This window comes from Hemicordylus capensis, chromosome 4 (assembly GCF_027244095.1).
Source record: "Hemicordylus capensis ecotype Gifberg chromosome 4, rHemCap1.1.pri, whole genome shotgun sequence".
NCBI lineage: Eukaryota > Metazoa > Chordata > Lepidosauria > Squamata > Cordylidae > Hemicordylus > Hemicordylus capensis.
This window is the reverse complement of record NC_069660.1, coordinates 80,518,706-80,538,939: the sequence shown is the minus strand read 5'-3', so window position 1 is coordinate 80,538,939 and position 20,234 is coordinate 80,518,706. Positions and strand designations below refer to the sequence as shown.

Sequence of the window (20,234 nt, the reverse complement as noted above, 5' to 3'; positions counted from 1 at the left end):
GTGTGTATCAGCGAGGGGCCCATTTTAAAATTTTGTCTCTGGGCCCACTCCAGCCTTGTTACGCCCCTGCCTGGTCTCCTGTCATGTTGAATAAATTCTCCATCAACAAATCTAGCTCTTAAGAGAAGGGCTGAGTAGGAAGTGGCTGGTCAAAAAAGGCTTGCTGCTTCAGCCCTTCTATACTTGGTGATGGAGCAGTGCTGCAGCAAGAGGGTTCTTTAAGGCCAGCTCTTCAGAAGTTCCAGGTAGGGCTACCACTTGTTTCTGTGTGACAGGCTAAAGTTCAGCAGCTGAAGCTTTCCACCATCACTGCATCGCCATAACACCTCTTATTTATTTGGCCTGTTTTGCAGCCATTAAAGGCACAGGAACCCTTCTATTTTAAAAAGCTAACAATCCAGCATTAGGTGAGTCACCTGGACTCCAAATGGCAGGCACTCAGCAAAAGTACAATCAAAGTCTCATGGCTAGCTCAATAGGCAGACTGGTCACTTGAATGAAAACGGCCAAGAATAACTTGACACTGGCTCTACCATGGGTTTTGGTGCTCATGGGCTAGATGGGAAAGTCTTGATGACATTCATCCAGAGTTGAGATAGAAAGCTTAAAATCCAAAATCAGCTACATTACACATATTTTGTATGGAATAAACAAGAAATGTGTGAGTGGTGCCACTTCACCACATCTGGCTTATTGTCATTATCCTGACTGTAAAACAAAACCAAGCAAGAGGAAAATAACATTTTCAATTCTATAAGAGCATTATTCATTTGTGTTATTTCTGGCAATTATCAACATGAATATTTTGGGCCAGTTCACATGACTAGATCAATGTACAATAAATGTTAAATCTCAGATTTGTGTGGCACACAAGCTCCCAGTTTCCAGTCACGTGAACCTGGACATTTTAAGTGATGTTGAGTTGTGATTGTACCAACCCAACGTTTATCTGACATCAATAATCTAAGATTTAAACTCCAGCTATCACTGTCAGGCATATGTAGGGTTGGTGTTCTGCCGACCTGACATTGCCAAAAAAATTTGGGTTCACATAACCGGAAATCAGGAGTATGCATTCTGTACAAATCTAAGATTTAACAAACCACACTTTGTTCTAATCATGTGAATCAGCCTGCTATCAATCACTTGCTACTCCCCACTCTTCTGTCTAGAATATTTCATTTGGTTGTTTCCCCCCACTCTGAAGTTGAACAATTATACTCTTATATTACAGAGGGAGAGAAAATTTGACTATAGCAAGGGAAGTGGTTAAGAAATGATGGATCACAAACTATATGTCTAAAATGTTACTAGATCCTATATAATATTAGAAAGTACAGTTGGACTACATGAACATATTACCAACCTTCAGAGAAGTGCCTTTAATAATAAAGGTTTGTTTATGCAGTCATATATTACTTAATCTCTACTTAATTTGCCTCAGCCATGGATTTGTTAGCAACAAATGAAGCAAGAAAGAGTACCAGAACAATTTAGTTATCTCTGATTATCTCAATTGTTATCTTAAAGTAACTGACTGCAAAAATGGTACATGTATACCAGACAGACCAACAAGAAAGGGGATGTGCTTGCTGAGTGTTATGGAGCCTCAGAGTAATCTGGAGAAATAACCTTGCTTGTAAAATAAATAAAATAAGGAGTTTAATTAATTTCAGGATAGTAATTTGTTACTGTCTTTTCAATGAAGCCCCTTGATAACAAGAACAATTCATTGGAGCAAATACTCTAGGAACCAGCAGAGTACATGACTTAAGCCAGGGCTGCTCAACTTCAGCCCTCCTGCAGATGTTGGCCTGCAACTCCCATAATCCCTGGCTATTGCCCACTGTGGCTGGGGATTATAGGAGCTGTAGTCCAAAAAACAGCTGGGGGGGAGCAAAGTTGAGCAGGCCTGACTTAAGCTCATGATCCCTTCCTATATGTTACAGCAGGAAAGCAGAAGGTATGCCCATAACTGATACATTTTATGTTCCGCCTTGTACCTTCTCCTATGCTTCTCTTACCTCCACCATTCTTTTGACACAAATATGGAAACCGCCAGACGTTCCCCAGCCCCACAGAGTAGCCAATCTGAGCCAGAATGTACTGCAGTTTGCTGTTCCATGCTGGCCTGTCCTCGCCCACTGCCTCTCCATCCTGCTGCTTGTTCCAGTTTTCTGCAGCCACATTTAAGATGCTGTTTCTGTAGTCCACGGGCTCCTCAAGAGCCAGTAAGTCAGCCACTGATTCTGTGACAGGCTCATTACTGTGTTCCCGCTGTGTCACTTTGCTGTTCTTAGGCATCGAGATGATCTGGTTCAGTCACTCCGACTTTAGGAAAGGATTCGTGGGAGCAAGATGGTAGCTGTAAGGGCAGGCACTACCTTTGGAGACCAGCCCTCAGATCTTGATCATCTGTGGGCCCTGCAAAAAGAACAAAAACAGAAATTAAAACATGGAATTTCTTCTCCATCTTTTGGTGTAGATATATCCCGGAATGTGTATTCCACCATACTACAAATGCACCATATCAATACGGAAACTGGTGTTTGGCATAGTGGCCAACATTCTAACTAATGCTATGGGCATGCAGCCAGAAGATACATGCTTGCAGCAGATCCATTTCTGAAGCATGGATACTCACATGTAGGGACAATTTCTGCCAATCTTCACTTCACCTGGAAGCACTCTGTGCAATGCACAATTATGTCCCTGTGGGCTGTGCCAGCCCCACCCCCATGCATGCAAACACCCACACTTTAGAAACAGGAGCTGCTGTAGACATCTGGCTGCACACCTGCAGTGTTAGTTAGGATGTCAGAAAGCATCCTGAAAAACTCAGCTCTGGGTTTTTTAAAAATGACAAGTTTCTAGCCCTTATGGTTTGGAAGTGTTCAGGCAATGCCTGATGAAATCTTGAAAACAGATGGGAGATAGGTTTAAACAGGAGATCCAGTGGTCAGGAGCAGAACTTCAGTACTCTCTTTGCCACTATTTATAACTGACAAATGCAGAATAAATTATACAAAACAAGGAGACATATAGAAATGTGTTTTGTTTGCTTCACTGATACAGGCTGCAGATTTTCTTGGAACAAAACCCAGGATATTTCAACATTTTTTTAAAAGGCAGAGTATATAGAGCCTCAGATAAATTCAGCAACTAACTATGCAATAGTTTTATTTATTTATTATTTTAGGCAATGCTATTTTATTTATTTATTATTTCTCTGTGTAAACTGCCCTGAGCCATTTTTGGAAGGGCGGTATAGAAACTGAATTAATAAAATAATAAAATAAAATAAAATAAAATAAAATAAAATAAAATAATAATGGCAAGTCATCATCCAGCTGCCCATCAAGCTCTCTGCTCCTGATCATATCTTGAGTACATGAAGGTCTAAGGACTGGCAATAGTTTACTTCTGCGACTTCTGTTTTACATACTTTTAGTGCCAACGATGTGTCAAGAGCTATTTAACTTAAAATATTGTGGCACTAAAGAACTGAGCAGGCTTTGGCAGTTCTTCTATGACAGCAGCAAGCAAGGTTATCTTGTAGTAATGGCATTATCGGAAGAGCTAGGATGGCCAAGACGCTCCGGTTAAATTGCCCATGACAGTTTTACAACAGATAGGATCTGCAAAATATTTGGCACCACATGCAAAGCCATCGATTACTCCAGTCTCTTCATTCAAGGGCTGCTGCCTCTCACTGGAGGCCCTCAGCTAATGTAAACCAGCACAGCCCCACTGACTACATGAAACTCTGACAGTTTATTCTAAGCAAGATTCTGACTCTGAACTATTTCAAGAGTTATGCCATATGGTTTCCTTGAAAGTAGGACTAAAAGAGAGAATGAGAAGAAACGTCTTTCAAAAGTAGTTTTCACCAGAGCATTCCTGACTGTATGCTGGGTAAATAGCAGTTCAGGATCTTGAATGTAATAATGCATAGCAACCCCATAGACATATTCAGGAATTATCCAGAACTAATTGATTATCTGTTTTGATTCTATACTTTAGTAAGCTTATGTCCAACACACATTTGGGCCCACATACAGGATCACTTAACACTTGAGGCACCTTATTATACTCCTAAACAGGGCAGTTGAAAGTGTGGAGCTTCCCTTCTGCATTTTTCAATGCACTTATGAGTGGAATGGGGCTCTAATGCTTTAATGTCAATGGCATTAGCTGGCATTAATTCCAGATTATTTAGCACAGAATATACACAGCCTGAACTGATTCAAGACCAGAAGAGGATGAGATCAGCTTCAGTGAGTTCAGCCACGCTTTATGATTCCCACATGTGTGTGTCCTTGCAATAAAGTTGTATGTCTCGGGGCAATTTAAAAGAAGAAAACTACCATCAAACAATCATCAAAACACATTTTACTTATGGAGATGCTAATATAAGCAAGTGGAATTGTTTCCCAGATCATGCAGCATCTACTAATAGGGCCCTGCATCTCAAACAACTACAATATTAATTGGTGAAGAGTCTTGTTTATTATTACCAAGCATAGTTCTAACATAATGAGAGGAAGATTTGAAAAATAGCTCTCTTCAACTGCAGCATCATTTCCTTTATTCACTATTGCTGTTCCATAAGCAGGAAGCAGCATCCCACACATTCATACCCAGAGATACAGCCAGATACAGAAATGTGCACACATAATATAAATGTCGTTGCCTTAAAGGTTACTGACTACCACCTGCTTGTGGATTACGGACCTCTCTGTTTTCTGTCTTTTGATTTGCCTCCTCTCCTCTGTCCTCGACCTGACTCATCTGCTTTGATTCTTTGAGAAGCTTCAAAATTTTACCAGAATATAGAATATAAGAAGAGCCATGATTCCAGCCTCAAACAAAGCTACAAATCCCAGAGCCACCCACACCACTTGAGGACGTAAAAGGGAATTTTGAAGCAGAAAATGTGCCTTTTCAACTGAAGCCATGGAAAGCAAAGCAGCTGATTGAGTGCTCCCTAAGGTGCAAAGAGGCCATAACACAGTCTGTCTCCTGCCCTCATCCAGGTCCCAGGTAAAGGAGGGAGGAGGAGGGGGAAGAGAAGGGCAGCAGAAAGACAGGGCAGGTCCAGTCTGACAGACATGTCAGTTATCCATAGAGTTCTGGTATGACAGTAGGCAGCTTCCAATGGTTCCTACTTGTTGGAAGCAATTGGGAAGAGAGCTGGTCTTGTGGTAGCAAGCATGACTTGTCCCCTTAAGCTAAGCAGGATCCGCCCTGGTTGCATACAAAAGGGAAACTAGAAGTGTGAGCACTGTAAGAGCTCCCTTAGGGGATGGAGCCACTCTGGGAAGAGCATCTAGGCGCCAAGTTCCTTCCCTGGCATCTCCAAGATAGGGCTGAGAGAGATTCCTGTCTGCAACCTTGGAGAAGCCACTGCCAGTCTGTGTAGACAATACTGAGCGAGATGGACCTATGGTCTGACTCAGTATATGGCAGCTTCCTATGTTCCTTCCTATGTTTGTTCCTATGTCAGAGGCCCCCTACTGTCATGACAGAAGTCCCTCCACAACACTCTACAGAAAGCATGACACTCCGACATTTCTGTCAGACCAGCACAATTGCCCAGTCCTAGTAATAAGCTAGTGAATTAGCTACTGAAATTCAACTGGACACAGGACCAAGATCAGAGGCAATGAGGTTTGCAGTCAGTTGGGTACTGATCCAACTGATCCCTGGGGACAGCATATACATGAGTTAAACAAATGATCCCCAAAATTTCCCAACAAGTTCATATACTGAGAAGTGATTGAAAACACTGGAATAATCTCCGATGACGACCTTCCTTCCATTAAGATATAAATACGACTGAGTGAAAATTCTAATACTTTTTCCAGGACCATTTTCATAGAATCTAGTTTCAAGCTCGAATGGCTGAACAAGCGAATAAGCAATGCATCTGCGTGTGTTGACAGGCAAGTTTGTATCCGGTATCCACTGATGAAATGAGATCCACTATACAGTACATCTGAAACTGAAGTTATTCCTTACTAATGTTTTTTTGTCTTCTTCTATCGGTACAAAGTTGTTGGTAAGACTATTGTGTAACCACCCTCTGTACTGTGATAGAAGATTTCTTGGCTATTTGCCATTTTGGCCTATGAGACATGAGAAAAAAGCCTGGAACATACAATAAGGGAAGCAGAATGTGTGTTGCTACATCCCACTGATTCATCATGGAGTCCCTAGATTCGTTCATCAAGCTTGGGACAATTTATTCATTCATTTATTACATGCAGAAACTCCCAGGTTCAATCCTTGGTATCTCCAGGTAAGGCTGGGGAAGACTCCTGCCTGAAACCCTTGGAGAAGCTGCTGCCAGTGTAGACAATACTATGCTAGATGGAACAATAGTCTAACTTGGTATAAGGCAGCTTTCTATTTTCAAGTTTATATCCCAGTCTTTCTCCAAGGACCTTAAGGTGGAATATGGAAGAAGAGAACCCAGACCAGGGAAGCTCCATCAGCTCATATAGTATGGCTGCTCAACTTTGGCCCGCCTACAGATGTTGGCCTACAACTCCCATAACCCCTGGCTATTGGCCACTGTGCCTGGGGATTATGGGAGTTGTAGTCTTGAAACAGCTGGGGGAGCCAAGCTGAGCAAACCTGTCCTATAGGAACCAATCATGACTAACTTATTTATTACATTTATATCCCTCTCTTCCTCCAAGGAGTCCAGAGTGGTGTACATGGTTATGTTTCTCCTCACAACCACCCTGGGGTTAGGCTGAGAGAGAAGTGATTGGCCCAGAGTCACTCAGTGAGTGTCATTGCTGAATGGGGATTTGAACTTGGGCCTCCCCAGTCTTAGTCCAACATTCTAACCACTACACCACACTGGCTCTCTTGTCCCATTAATTTCAATGGAACTACTCATTCATGAGTAGTCTGGATTTAGTCTGGATGCTGGCCAGTATTTTTTGCTTTACTTGACTAAAGAGATTAAACCAGCAAACAAGATACTTGGAATCTCAGCACTGATAGAGCAAGGGGAATCTGAAGCCTCTATTCATATAAATAAATATAGGAAGTTAAATTTCCAAGACCAGGTCCTGGTAATGTTGTGGTGAAATGAAGCAGGCATTAACTACTACAACTTCTTGTGGATTTAAACTGCCCTGTACTGGCAATGACCACAATGATCTCTTGTAGCTTACCTTTCCCAGAAATCTGCTTTCATGTGACCTATAAGTAGGACGGCTCTTTTCAAGGAAGCATCTCCATTGCCTTGGAGCACTATGACTTGAGATGACTGCCAGTGCAATATGGTAGAAAGTCTTCCTTATCACTGAGATAGCCAAATAGTACATGAAGTCTATACATAAGCCACATTTCAAGCCAATATCAACCACAGGCAACTGAAAGGGATGAATCGATGAGAACCTTCCACCAAATCTGGTGGGACTTATTTTCACAAAAACATTAGCTATTTAATGTGCACTGAGGAAGAAAGAGGTTCTTCCTGATCTTGTGATGATCTTGCCCTGAAGTGAGAGATTTCATGGCTCTCAGAAAAGGTTACACTTTCTGAAGGTGATTTATCCACTGAAGTGATTGCTGTAAGCTGTGAGAGAATGAATTACACATTTTAACCAAATAAAATCTATTGTAAATTCTATTTTAATTTGAGAAACTACTTAAATTGATTGGATATATCAGACACAATGGATACAGAAAACCCACAGAACTGACAACGTATCTTAGCAACAGGCAGCTTAAAATAGCATTTTGAATAAAAGCAGGAACTGGACGGTTGAACTGTGAGTTCTCAAAAGGCAGAAAATAATGAGGTGAGGAAGCAAAACAGTCCAAAATATCTCACTGCTAAGCATTTCTATTCCCTCGTGATGCCCTCTAACCCCACAGGAAATTCATTGGATCTTCCAGAAGCTCACAGTTAATGTCTGGGCTGGTTTCCACAAACATTACCAGCCAGAACTGGGACTCTAGTCTCAGCCAGCAGTCACACAGACCAAGTTTAACTTTAGAATAAACTCCCAGTATTGTCCAATGTTCATATAGGCAGTCCACTTATCATTCATTCACTGTAACCTTGAAGAAAGTGGAGTGAATAACATACAAAGCTGCCTGCCTTATACGGAGTCAGACCATTGGTCCATTTAGTAGCTGCTCTTCAAAGTCTCAGGCGGCAGCATCAGACAAGGGGTCTGTCTGATATTTCACTCTTTGTGCCTCTGAATAGTAAATGTGATTGTGAGTAAAGATTACACCAGAGTAAAGGGGGAGAATTAAACCCATAGTACAGACTTGCAGCGGGGAAGCAGCTTGCCTAGGGAGCAAGAGTCTATTAGTTCGAATCCCCACTGGTGTACTTCTCAGACTGTACCTGGTAAATATATATTTGCAGTCACCTGTATCAGGCAGCAGCAATAAAGGAAGGTTCTGGAGGCGGATGCTCACTTCAGTGACAACGGCAAAGGCATCATCTCATACTGTGAGGGAGGAAGGCAATGATAAACCCCTCCTGTATTCTACCAAGGAAACCACATGGCTCTGTGGTCGCCAGAAGTCGTCTACGGCAGGGATTCTTAATGTTGGGTCCCCACATATTTTTGGACTTCAACTCCCATAATCCCCAACCAAAGGCCACGGGGGCTAGGGATTATGGGAGTTGAAGTCCAATAACATCTGAGGACCCAACATTGAGAATCCCTGGTCTACGGCACAATCTTTCCTTTTTATCTTTACAGACTTGGAACACAGAGAGTGCTGTCCTTGGTGCTGATCCTTCCTCTTAGAGCTACATATTGTTATAGTTGCAAGGAAGACAGTTTGAAAAGTAACTTTTTAAAAAGGGATCACAAAAGCATTATGTTCTACTGAAGCAGCTTGGCTATAGTTTGCTGCATATCATGTAGTCCTTTTTGCTATGCATCTGCTTGCTAAATGATGTGGCCTCATTTGGAACATTTTGATTACCACATCTTTTAAAAAGGATATTGTACAGCTAGAAAAGATGCAGAAAGGGGCACACAAAATAATTAGGGGACTGCAGCACCTTTCTTACAGGTTACAGTACTTGATGCTTTAGTTCAGAAAAAAAAAGAAAAATTAAGGGGAGCCATGACTGAGGTTTATAAACATGTATACAGTGTGGAAAAAGCAGGTAGAGATACCTCTCTTGCTCTCCTGTAAAACTAGAACCTGAGGTCATCTAATGAAGCTGATAGGCAGGAGATGCAGAACAGACAAAAGGAAGTACTCCATCACACAAAGCATAATTAACTTGTGGAATTCACTGCCACAAGATGTAATGATGGCCACTAACTTAGAATACTTTAAAGGGGGATTAGACAAAATCATACAGGACAAGTCTGTCTGTGGCTACCAATCATATGGCTATATGCAACCTCCAGGTTCAAATGCACTAGGCTTTTAAATACCAGTTGCTGGGCTGCAACAGCAGGAGAGGGCTATTTGCCTACATGTCCTATTTGTGGACTTCCCAGTGGTATCTGGTTTGACTAGATGGACTTTTGGTCCATCTAGAAGGTGCTGGACTAGATGGACTTTTGGACTGCTCTAGCAGGGCTCTTCTTATGTTTCCCAATGACCTACATCCTCAATAGGAATGTGTGAACTTAAATCTTACTGTGACTACATGGATGGAATTTCATATATTCCTACAATAGAGGTGAGTGAAACTGAAAAAGCAATATGGAAGCCCTACAGCCAACTTTTGGGGGGCGGGGTCCACCACCAATGCAGTGGTTTGTGGTAGCTTTTGCTACCACCAAGGATCTAATCCAAAGGGGAGTCAATGAGGCTGTTATCACAAGCAGCCAAGCTCCAGGATTGTGTGTCAGCACAGGCTGCGTTGATACAGTGATGAGTGCCTAGAGCGCTGGTCTCCCAGGGGAATCCCTCAATGCACCGAGCTCATCGTGCAGTGCGTTGAGAGATTCCCCCGGCCTCGAGAACACTGCGCCGGTTCCTGCCATGGTGATCATGTGCATGACGTTGCAGCGCAGCCGAGGCCAGTCCAGATAGACTGCGGGGAAGGTAGGCTTAACCCTGTGTCATGCTCCTCCTTAAATTGTCCTCCTGCAGTGGTTGGCACAGTCTAGAAGGGCTCAGCCTAGCCTCAGAGAGTCTGCAGGAGGAGTGCTCCCATCCCCCGTGAGGCCTTGTTCACTCCACAACACCCTCAGGGAAAGGATGGCACCCTGAGCCTCAGGCTGAGTCACAGAGCTCTTGCCAGGGTGAACTCTCCTCGGAATCTGGCCCCTCATCATTGGCAGGCTGGCCTATAAATAGTCCCTGACAAGTGGAGCAAATCTCGCGAGATCTCAACTCCAAAGTCTCGTGAGATCTCCCCAGGATCTTGTGAGACACCTCCAGTGTCCCATGGGACAGCACCATTCTCCAGTGTCACCTTGCTATTCTCCCCGAGGGGCCAAGTTGTGTTGGGTGGGGCAGTGCAGCCCTTACAGTTGGGGCTGCTTGGGGCTGATCTTCGCAGAGGGCAGTTGCTCAGTCGCTGTGGTGTTGAGCCCTTTTACCTGCCCAATTCCCCCACACCCTGCCTTCCCCACGCCCACTCATGCGATTGTGTAAAAGGCCCCAATATCTAACAAAATATGTTGAAGCAAAACACAAATCATCACTAGACATAACGAGGAGTATATTATAAATAACTACATGCCTGTGGCATGATGGATTGTAATTTCATTCTCTTATAAAATACCATCCCTGCTCTGCCTTCTTTGTTCTTTGATTTCATCCTTAATCTTTCTGCCTGCGATGTCTCTCTTGAGCCACTGGTTGATCTGCTCTGATGTCACTGCTCTGATGTTTGCAAGCAGTATATCATCGCCCCTCTGATTGCTTTTGGTTGAGCTGCTCTTGTGTCATAAGAACATAAGAACAGCCCTGCTAGATCAGGCCCATCTAGTCCAGCATCCTGTTTCACACAGTGGCACACCAGATGCCACTGGAAGCCACAGGCAGGAGTTGAAGGCATGCCCTCTCTCTTGCTGTTACTCCCCTGCAACTGGTATTCAGAGGCATCCTGCCTTTGAGGCTGGAGGTGGCCTATAGCTCTTCAACTAGTAGCCGATGATAGACCTTTCCTCCATGAAGTTATCCAAACCCCTCTTAAAACCATCCAGGTTGTTGGCTGTCACATCTTGTGGCAGAGAATTCCACAAGTTGATTATGCGTTGTGTGAAAAAGTACTTCCATTTGTTGCTCCTAGATTACCTGCCAATCAATTTCATGGGATGAAGCCTGGTTCTAGTGTTATGGGAGAGAGAGAGAGAATTTCTCTCTATCCACTTTCTCCATACCATGAAAGATTTTATAGACCTCTATCATGTCTCCCCGCAGTCATTTTTTTCTAAATTAAATAGCCCCAGGTGTTGTAGCCTTGACTCATAAGAAAGGTGCTCTAGGCCCCTGATCATCTTGTTTGCCCTCTCTGCACCTTTTCCAGTTCTATAATGTCCTTTTTTAGATGTGATGACCAGGATTGTACACAGTACTCCACATGTGGCCACACCATCATTTTGTATAAGGGCATTATAATATTAGCAGTTTTATTTTCAATCCCCTTCCTAATGCTCCCTAGTATGGAACTGGCCTTTTTCACAGCTGCCGCACACAGAGGATCTCAGCAGCCTTGGCCAGGCAGCTGAGTACCAAGAAGAATTTAGTAGATATTATTATTATTATTATTATTATTATTACATTTATATCCTGCTCTTCCTCCAAGGAGCCTAGAGCAGTGTACTACATACCTGAGTTTCTCTTTCACAACAACCCTGTGAAGTAGGCTAGGCTGAGAGAGAAGTGACTGGCCCAGAGTCACCCAGCTAGTTTCATGGCTGAATGGGGATTTGAACTTGGGTGTCTCTGGTCCTAGTCCAGCACTCTAACCACTACACCATGCTGGCAAAGATATTAGAGTTGGAATTCCAAGATCCATAAGAAACTGCTATTAAATTCAACCCTTGCATGGTAGGCCAATATTATTAACTCTTAGGGACTGGATTAGAGATGGATGTGGGGGTGGGATAGGATCCAGACAGATAGCAGGCTGCCTAAAGCCATCCAATGAATTCACGGTACAGCCGAGGTCAGAATAGGGGACTTCCAGTGCATACTAATCTTAACCACTTCACTGCAGTCACTTATCAAAATGTGTGCTTTGTTCTTTCCTGTAGCCATAGAAGATGTGCCTATGCAGAGCTACTCAAATGTCAAAAGCAGTGCTGAGGAAGGGAGCTTCAGGGGCCCATGAGAGTCATCTCAAAATATATGCTCAGCATGGACTGAGCATGCAGTGGGAATAAGGGACAGTGGATCACAACCAGCTACACATAAATCCATGGAGACAAGGATGAATTGGCTTCTTGAAATCACACAGTGCTACTGGTGTTTCCTGGCTTCACCCATGGGTATGTTTTACATATCCCTAGTGGACCACTTTTGTTATTCGTTGCCTAGTGTCATCAACAATCTGTATTTCTTGTGTGTATATATTGGTGTTTTCTTGGAGTATAGCCTTTCATAACTATCATTAAGTTATGGCCACCAGCTTGGATGGCTTTAAAAGGGGCTTAGACAAACTCATGGAGGACAGGTCTATCAATGGTACTAGTCTGGTGGCTTATAGGCCACCTCCAGCCTAAGAGGCAAGATGCCTCTGAATACCAGTTGCAGGGGAGCAATAGCGAGAGAGAGAGCATGCCCTCACCTCTTGCCTGTGGGCTCCACAGGGGCATTTGGTGGGCCACTGTGTGAAACAGGATGCTGAACTAGATAGGCCTTGAGCCTGATCCAGCAAGGATGTTCTTATGAATTCTACAATACTGTGACTGCATAACTCAAAATGAGAAACTGGGATTGGGCAAAACTTTTAACATCCAGAGAATCCCATCTTTTATTTGGGGGGAAAAAATTCATAGACATTAAGTTATGAAGATCAGCTTGAGAGCAAGTGGACAATCCCTAGAGAAATCTCAGAAGCCAAGAGTGTTACTGAGCAGGATCTCTAGTACTGTAGTTATGAGCCTTTAGTGCCTTGTATAGTTCTTTGCCCCTCCCTGTGATTAGCAGAAGCAGAATACATTATACATAGTAAGCAAAGATATGTAGATTTGCTTTATATGGGGTGATAGAATTTATTTCTATTGGTGAAGTATTTGGGTTACTCTGGTGAAGAATATCTATATTATCCTGTATTTAGCAGGGGGAGAGCAATGGGTCCCTTTTCATCTGAGCATAGCAACAGTCCACTGTCTGTTGCAAAGGTCTCCTGAATGTGTGTTTGTTTTAGACTGTGAATCTTTCAGAAAAGAGAACCATTTTCTCATACTTTTTGCTATGTGAACCACTGAGAACTTTTATTTGTTTGTTGAAAAAGGCATATACATATTTTGATGATGATGATGATGATGATGATGATGATGATGATGATGGATGATAATTAATAATCACAAACCTGTAGGGTAGGTTACTATTATCCATGTTTTACAGAAAGAGATTTTGGGATGTATTTAACTTAAGGACACTCACTGTGAATTCATGGTTAAGCAGGGAATTTGAGCTCTGGTCTTTAAAATCCAAGATGCTGGCCACTGACCTGAATTTTTAGTCCTACACATAGACGACCCAAGCTACTGGTAGCAGTGTCCAGGGATGTGTATACTTTCTGCTTTAAAATGCAGACAAAAGTTAAGCTCTTTTCATACAAAAAGTACCACAGACATTTATTAGCAATCATTTTATTACTAATACTAAAGCAGCACCCTTGCACTTGAGGGCAGTGGTACCAAGGCCCCAAGATACAATATTATATTGCTTGTTAATATAGCTAATGTCTGTTTAATAGAATAAACTTCTGAGTGTCCAGCAGAGAGGGCCAGGGAGTTAAGTTCATTACAAAAGCACATCTGAACTCCCTCTATATACACATTAATTGCTTTCATAAAGGTCTTTTTTAAAAGAGAGAGAGAGAGAAAGAGAGAGAAGCCAGAAAGTGAATAAATACGATCATTTATCTAGGCCAGTCAATTTTCATTTCTTGTTTCTCATAACAAGCAGCACACATCAGCAACAACAATATGACCCTGTATTCGAAGGCAGAGAAGGTTGCTAATCATATGACTCCCTTAATGCTACTGAGTGCATTCACAAGATGTTATTTTTCTACTTAAAGGTCAAGGACAAATCAGTAATTAGTAGAAAAACACAAAGCTAGCTCCCCTCTGAAAAAGAGCAGCAGGGGACAAAACAGGGCCACTCCATCACATAAGACAGCACCACCATTATTCAACATATTCCAATATGTACTCACGAGAATAACCATCTCCTCCCCCTGCCCCAGCATATGGTGAGTGAGGTTTTCCTCCTATCAGACCTAGGATCGCTGCACTGTAGTAAGAACGGGAGTGGGTGGGGAGAAGACTCTGCTACCCCAGTGGGATTGGTAAAGCCACAATCGAGGCACAAAGATGAGAACAGGAGGCCCAGAGCCACTGGAAGGGGAAACAGTGGCACTCTTAAGGAAAGGTGAGATAGGAGAGAGATGACTTCACTGAATGATGTCAGGACTCCTGAGGCCACCAGCAATGCATTCTTCATTATCAATAATGTATATAGCACATTTAACTGTACAAAGCACTCTGCCATTTTAAACTCATTCTCTCCACTGCCTCCTGTGCATAACACAAGACTGTGTGACTTCAATTGCAATTAATCAGATTTTACAAATGGGGAACAAGTCAGGGGTTGCTCAAGGGCACCCACTGAATCCAAGTCTAAGCTGGGACAGGAACCCAGACTTCCAGCACCCAGTATTCCAAACGATGGTCCATACTGACTCTCAATATCAGAGAATGAAGATTCTAGAGAAAACTAGAACATATATAGACAGTATGGCAGCATTCACAGAGCATCATTTTTATTTATTCATTCAATTTATATACCACACTTCCTGAAATGACTCAGGGCAGTTTAGATTAAAATCATACACAAATAATTTAAAAAAACCAATTTAACTCATGTTAAAATAAAAACTAGATATCATTAAAAGCCAGGCTAAAAAGATGGGTCTTTAAGGCTCTCCTAAAGGGCTCCAAGGAAGGTAATCTTCTTATATCCAAATGGAGCACATTCCATAACCCAGGGGCAACCACTGAGAAGGCCTTTTGCTGCAGCAGCAGATGAATGGGACATTACTTTTGCTGTCCAGGCACAGCAAGGAGTGAATGAAAGATGGATGACTTGATGCTATGATAGGAGATGGAGCTGAACGTGAAACATAGCTGGTTGGGTAGATACAGCCCATCTTTTCACACAGTATGAGGGAAATGAAAGCCAGGAGCCCAGCTGAGATAGTGCAGGGAGGAGGGTTGGCTGGCCCAGCTACAGGAAGTGGGGTTAGTGAAGGAGGGCTCTCAGTAGAGTTTGACAAACAGGACCAGGCAGGATTGATAAGCTCCAACGTCAGGAGTCCTGGAGTACAGTGAAGAGGAATTGGACCATTTAAGTATTTCATCTAGGCACCTAATTACCTTTAGTGATGGTACATAGCTCCAGTTACAGACATCTCTGAGATAAGAATTTGCTCTTTAGGCCATAGCTCCACCAGGGCCCATTCTCCTCTTAAACCTACATAAGCCAAGATCAATACTAGAGTTGCTTCAAATTCACTTTAGTTTAACCATTAGTGCCATCTGAGTTTCACACACTTGCTTCCAGTTGCCCATGTGAATTAAGAACGGAGACTGTTGTTTCTGATTTATGCTTCTTAAAGCAAAGCCTTTTGCACATGGAAATGCCAAGATCCCACGTGTACCTGCCAGCAATCATAGCAAGTTTAACTTCCAAGCCCCTTCAAATGAGTCAAGAGCAAATGTACAGGATTTATGGGAAAGGAGTGCATCCCTTCCTTCCAAAACAAATTATGTCAATTAACAGCACAGGTAAAACTGGCCCCACTTGGCCTCAGCCTGAGGAGTCAGATGAAGGCAGCTTATTGCTGCTCATATTTCTGCCCCTAAACTAGGCTTCTCCTGTGGATTGCCAGAAGAGTGGGAGGGAGAGGGGGGTTAATTCTAGCTCCAGCGTTTAATTATTCACGAGGGTGGAGTGGTTTCTGCTTCCTCTCCCAATGTGACCATCAAGGTCACGCTTCACTCTGCATCGATTTCGAAAGGGGCTCAGAGGATCTTTGCACCCCGTTTTTCTGCCCCTGGCAGCTCTACCTGAGCCCCATCGAAGGGAGCAGGCAATTCAATGTGTTCTGGCTTTCGGAAAGAGCCATTTGTCCCCCAGCACGCCCTACTTCTCTCAACCCAGCAGCCGCTTGTGCACGCAAGGTCTGGACTGGCGTCCTTCCGTTCCGCATCGCTGACATCTTTAGGTTCAGGTGATGCCCTGGTTGGTTCCTTTAGCCCAGCCCCTCTTTCCTCTCCCCTAAGGGGAGAGACGAGCTCCCTTTCCCACCCTCGCCTAGCAACTAGGAGTTGCTCCTTTCTTTCTTTCCCTGCTTCCTCACAAGCGGCAAGCAAAGCCTACCTGTTTGGGGGAGGGCGAGGCAGGCAAAAGAGGAGTTGCGGAGACGAGGCACTGGGACTGTGCGCCCACCAAGAGGGCGGACAGGGGGGCTCCTTACCTCCGTGGCGGCCAGCTGCTGAGGCTCGCCGACCGGCCAGCAAGGAGTTCCTCCGAGCGGGGCGCAGGAAGAAGGATGGGCTGAGTTGGTGAAGCGGGACCCTCGCAACTCCTTGCACAGAAGCCGCCCAGAGCTCGAGGTTCGCAGATTGGCATGCAAAGCCGCGCGCTCTGACGCACTCGCTCTCCCCAAGTCGCCGCGCTGCGCTTGCACCGAGCCGCGCTCCGCTCTTGCGGCGCCTGCTGGCTGGCTGCTCCGGCCTCTCTTCGCCCCTCCTCAGCGCGGAGGGCTTGGCTGCCCGCTGCCGCAGAAAAGTGCTCCCTCGCAGCAGGTGCACCTCCAGCCCTCCGTGGACGACGCTCCCAGGTCGAGCGGCTTGCAAGAGAGCATCGAGCGGCTGCCGAGTGTCGCTGGCTGCTCCTCTTTCCCAAGGAAAGGAGACCGTCTTTTGGCTGGCTGCGGGTGACGTAGGTTTGAGTCACCTGGCGATGCGCGTCAATGGGAAAGCGCGGGGCTTTTGGTGGCAACCGGCTCGAGTCGCCCCTGAGGGATCAACCTCCTGGCGGGAGTCGCCGGTCCCGGGTGGCTTTTCCAGAAACAAAGCCGGCGCCCAAAACGGGGAGGTTGGGCTCGCTGCTTTCACGCCGCCGGCCAGCTAGGCCGCCGCAGACGTCCCAGAGAAGGCCAACACCTGATGCTTCTCAGAAAGGCGGGCTTTTCCCAGAATGCCTCGGAGTAGGAGCTTTGCAGTGCGGGCAAGTGCCCCTGATAGCAGCTACTAGCCGGCGCCCTGCAGGGTGAGCTGGTTTATTGACGGGCGGGCTGCTGCATTGACTTGGTTTCCATTAGGATTTGAATTCACCAGCAGTGACAGAGGGTTGACCACCAGCCAGTGTTGTGCTGGTGGTGCAACAAGTTAACACATGTATCCAGTAGCCAGCCTTTGGAGTGAAAAACAGGAAACACTAGATTCTGCCATAAATAAACAGTCTTGCGTGTTGTACCTTGAACACCAACACCAGAGAGACACCTAGGTAGGTAATATCAGAGCCTGGACCTAAAGACCTTTGGAGGCCTCCCCACCCCCCACAAGTTAAGCATCATCCCTGACCCAAACACTGTGACAGTGTGTGTGTCACAAGAATGTAAGAATATAAAACGGAGATATTTATGCAAACATGCATTAGCAGAAACATTTCAACATGCAACGTAACATATCCCCATCCCACATATGTCCCCACTGCCCACTCTGTCTCTAAAGCAGAGGTCACACTGACTTGGCGCAGGTCACAGTCACGCTTGGCCGGCCGGCACAGTGCGACCACACTACTCGGGGCAGACTAAAGAGGATGGGGAGGGCAGGAGTGGAGTCCCTGGACTTTGCCCCAGAAGTCCAGGGGTAAGAGCACCTCTGCCCAATACAGTTATTGTAGCATTAGCATTGTGGACTAATAATCCATGAAAATTTCTGCTTCACAATACATTTGTTAGTCTTGACAATTTAAGATGCTGTAGGACTTAATTTTTGCAGCAACACAGCTACCCTTCTGAAATATATTCTCCCCTATTCATGATCAGTCAGATTATGCCATATCCAGTTCATAAAACACCAGATCCGACGAACCTTCCAGATTCCACCCTGATTCCATTTCAGAACCCTCAGGATCTGCCCTGGCCCCATCCAGGGAGTCGGTAGTAAGTTTATTACGGTCTTAGACCAAATATACATTTAAGAATAGAACATTTATAGTTTACAAAATATTCAAGTTGCTAATACAATATCTACAAAGTTTGGTTGCAACAAAACAAAATTTGGCCACATTAATCACAGATTTAAAATTCAACAGCGGCAATTCCAAATAGAATTGGTCTGTATGGCCAGGATAATACTTTAAGAGAGGAGCAATTAGTTTAATACGGGCATCCCCATAAAACTGACAATAAAGAATAACATGAGCAACTGACTCTGTATCCCCTGAACCACAAGGGCACTGACGCAATGCATATGGAACTCTTTTATATTTCCCGTCCAGAACTGCAGAAGGAAAGGCATTCAAATGAGCAAGGGTCAGGGCTCTCCTGAACTTAGGTAAAAATATATGATCTAAATATTCAGCCAGTTTATGACTGAAATTTTGGGAGCCTATATACGTCCCCCTTGGTAGTTGTGCACACTCCTCCTGGAGGTCTATGTCCAAATTAATAGTCATTGTCTGACAAAACATATCACTTGATCTAAACCCTGACTAATAAGGTTTTCTTGGGTCGTGCCCAAATGATGTAGTTTCATTTTCAGGGCTATTTCCCATTTAGATGTAAAGCTGTCGATTAGCACTAGAGGCGCGAACCCAACTGGAAAGAAAACCAAATACAGCCAGAATTGATTATACAGAACCAGATTTTCATTTTCAAGGTGGTAACCCCAACCTCTGTACGGAGTCAGTATTTTGAAATGAAAAGTTGGCAACCCAAATCCCAAAGTTCCTACATGAGACAGTGATGCCAGAAAAAAGAGTGCTTGTTTGAAAGGCAAATATGTTACTAACAGCCCACTAACCTCAGGGGCAAGTGAACAGAAGTGAAGTATTTGCTTAAGCGTAGTGAGGCAAACAGGTGTAGAATCAGGTCATTATCACAAGTGTGTGATGCTTAAATAAGAACTGTTGTTGCATTGCTTGGTGTATAAAATAAATGAAGTGTCTGTGTCTGTGTACATTTGATTTTAAAATGGTTCTCCTCTCCTACACTTTCTGTTTAACAACACCCACCAGACACATATTTCAGGCTAAGGGTGCAATCTTATGCATGCTTACCTAGGAGTAAGTCCCACTGGACATAGTGGAGCTTACTTTAAAGTATGCATGCACAAGAATGGAATGTGCAAAGCATTGTTAGTATTACATGTGAAAACCCCTCAAAGAATATGAGACCTGGATCATTTTCATGTGACACATGAAGGAGTATTGCATTTCCTGTTTTGTGCAAAACAAATGGAAATTCATCATTGCCACAATTAGTCTTTAAGATGCCACCAGACTTTTTGTTTCAGTTTAAAGTGGCCACATTCAGCTTTCAATCTAACATAATGAGCCAGTTCAGACATCATACTGAACCATGATTAAAACTTGGGTACGCCAGGGACGTAGCTATAATTTATCAGATAGTTCAAAGAACCCGGGCCCCCCAGCTCCTGAGGGCCCTCCAGCTCCACCCCTCCCTAATTTCTTCATTATGTCCCTCACTCCAAGGGGCTGCCAGGGAGAGGGGTGAATACGGGCCCCCTCTCCCCTAGCTGTGTCCCTGGGGCATACTAACATCCACCTTGAGAGCCTTGGGAGTACACCCTTTTCCCCGCTACACGCACAATGCTGTCCTCCAAGGAATTCGACTTCCAATTTAGGTTAGAAACAAACCAAGATCAGTTGTGACATCCGAACTCACTGATCTTGGTTTATTCTAACCAATAGGAATGTGCACAAATCAAGGTACATGGTGTTGCTGACCACACAAATGGTGCCAGTGCATGCGTGGACACTATGTGTGTGCCGGCACTGCACAC

At 44.2% G+C, this 20,234-nt stretch overlaps 1 protein-coding gene across 1 annotated transcript in view; it reads right to left on the bottom strand.

The window, feature by feature from the left end:
• SLC6A17 (solute carrier family 6 member 17) overlaps window positions 1–17,371 on the bottom strand; it is a 54,672-nt gene extending 37,301 nt beyond the window's left edge. The window contains exons 1-2 of the mRNA XM_053246276.1: window positions 16,676–17,371; window positions 2,025–2,424 (exon numbers count right to left, since the gene is read on the bottom strand). Of these exons, the coding sequence (XP_053102251.1) occupies window positions 2,025–2,304 (280 nt within the window). The 5' untranslated portion in view covers window positions 2,305–2,424; window positions 16,676–17,371. The remainder of the gene's footprint in view (window positions 1–2,024; window positions 2,425–16,675) is intronic.
• Window positions 17,372–20,234: the final 2,863 nt, after the last annotated feature.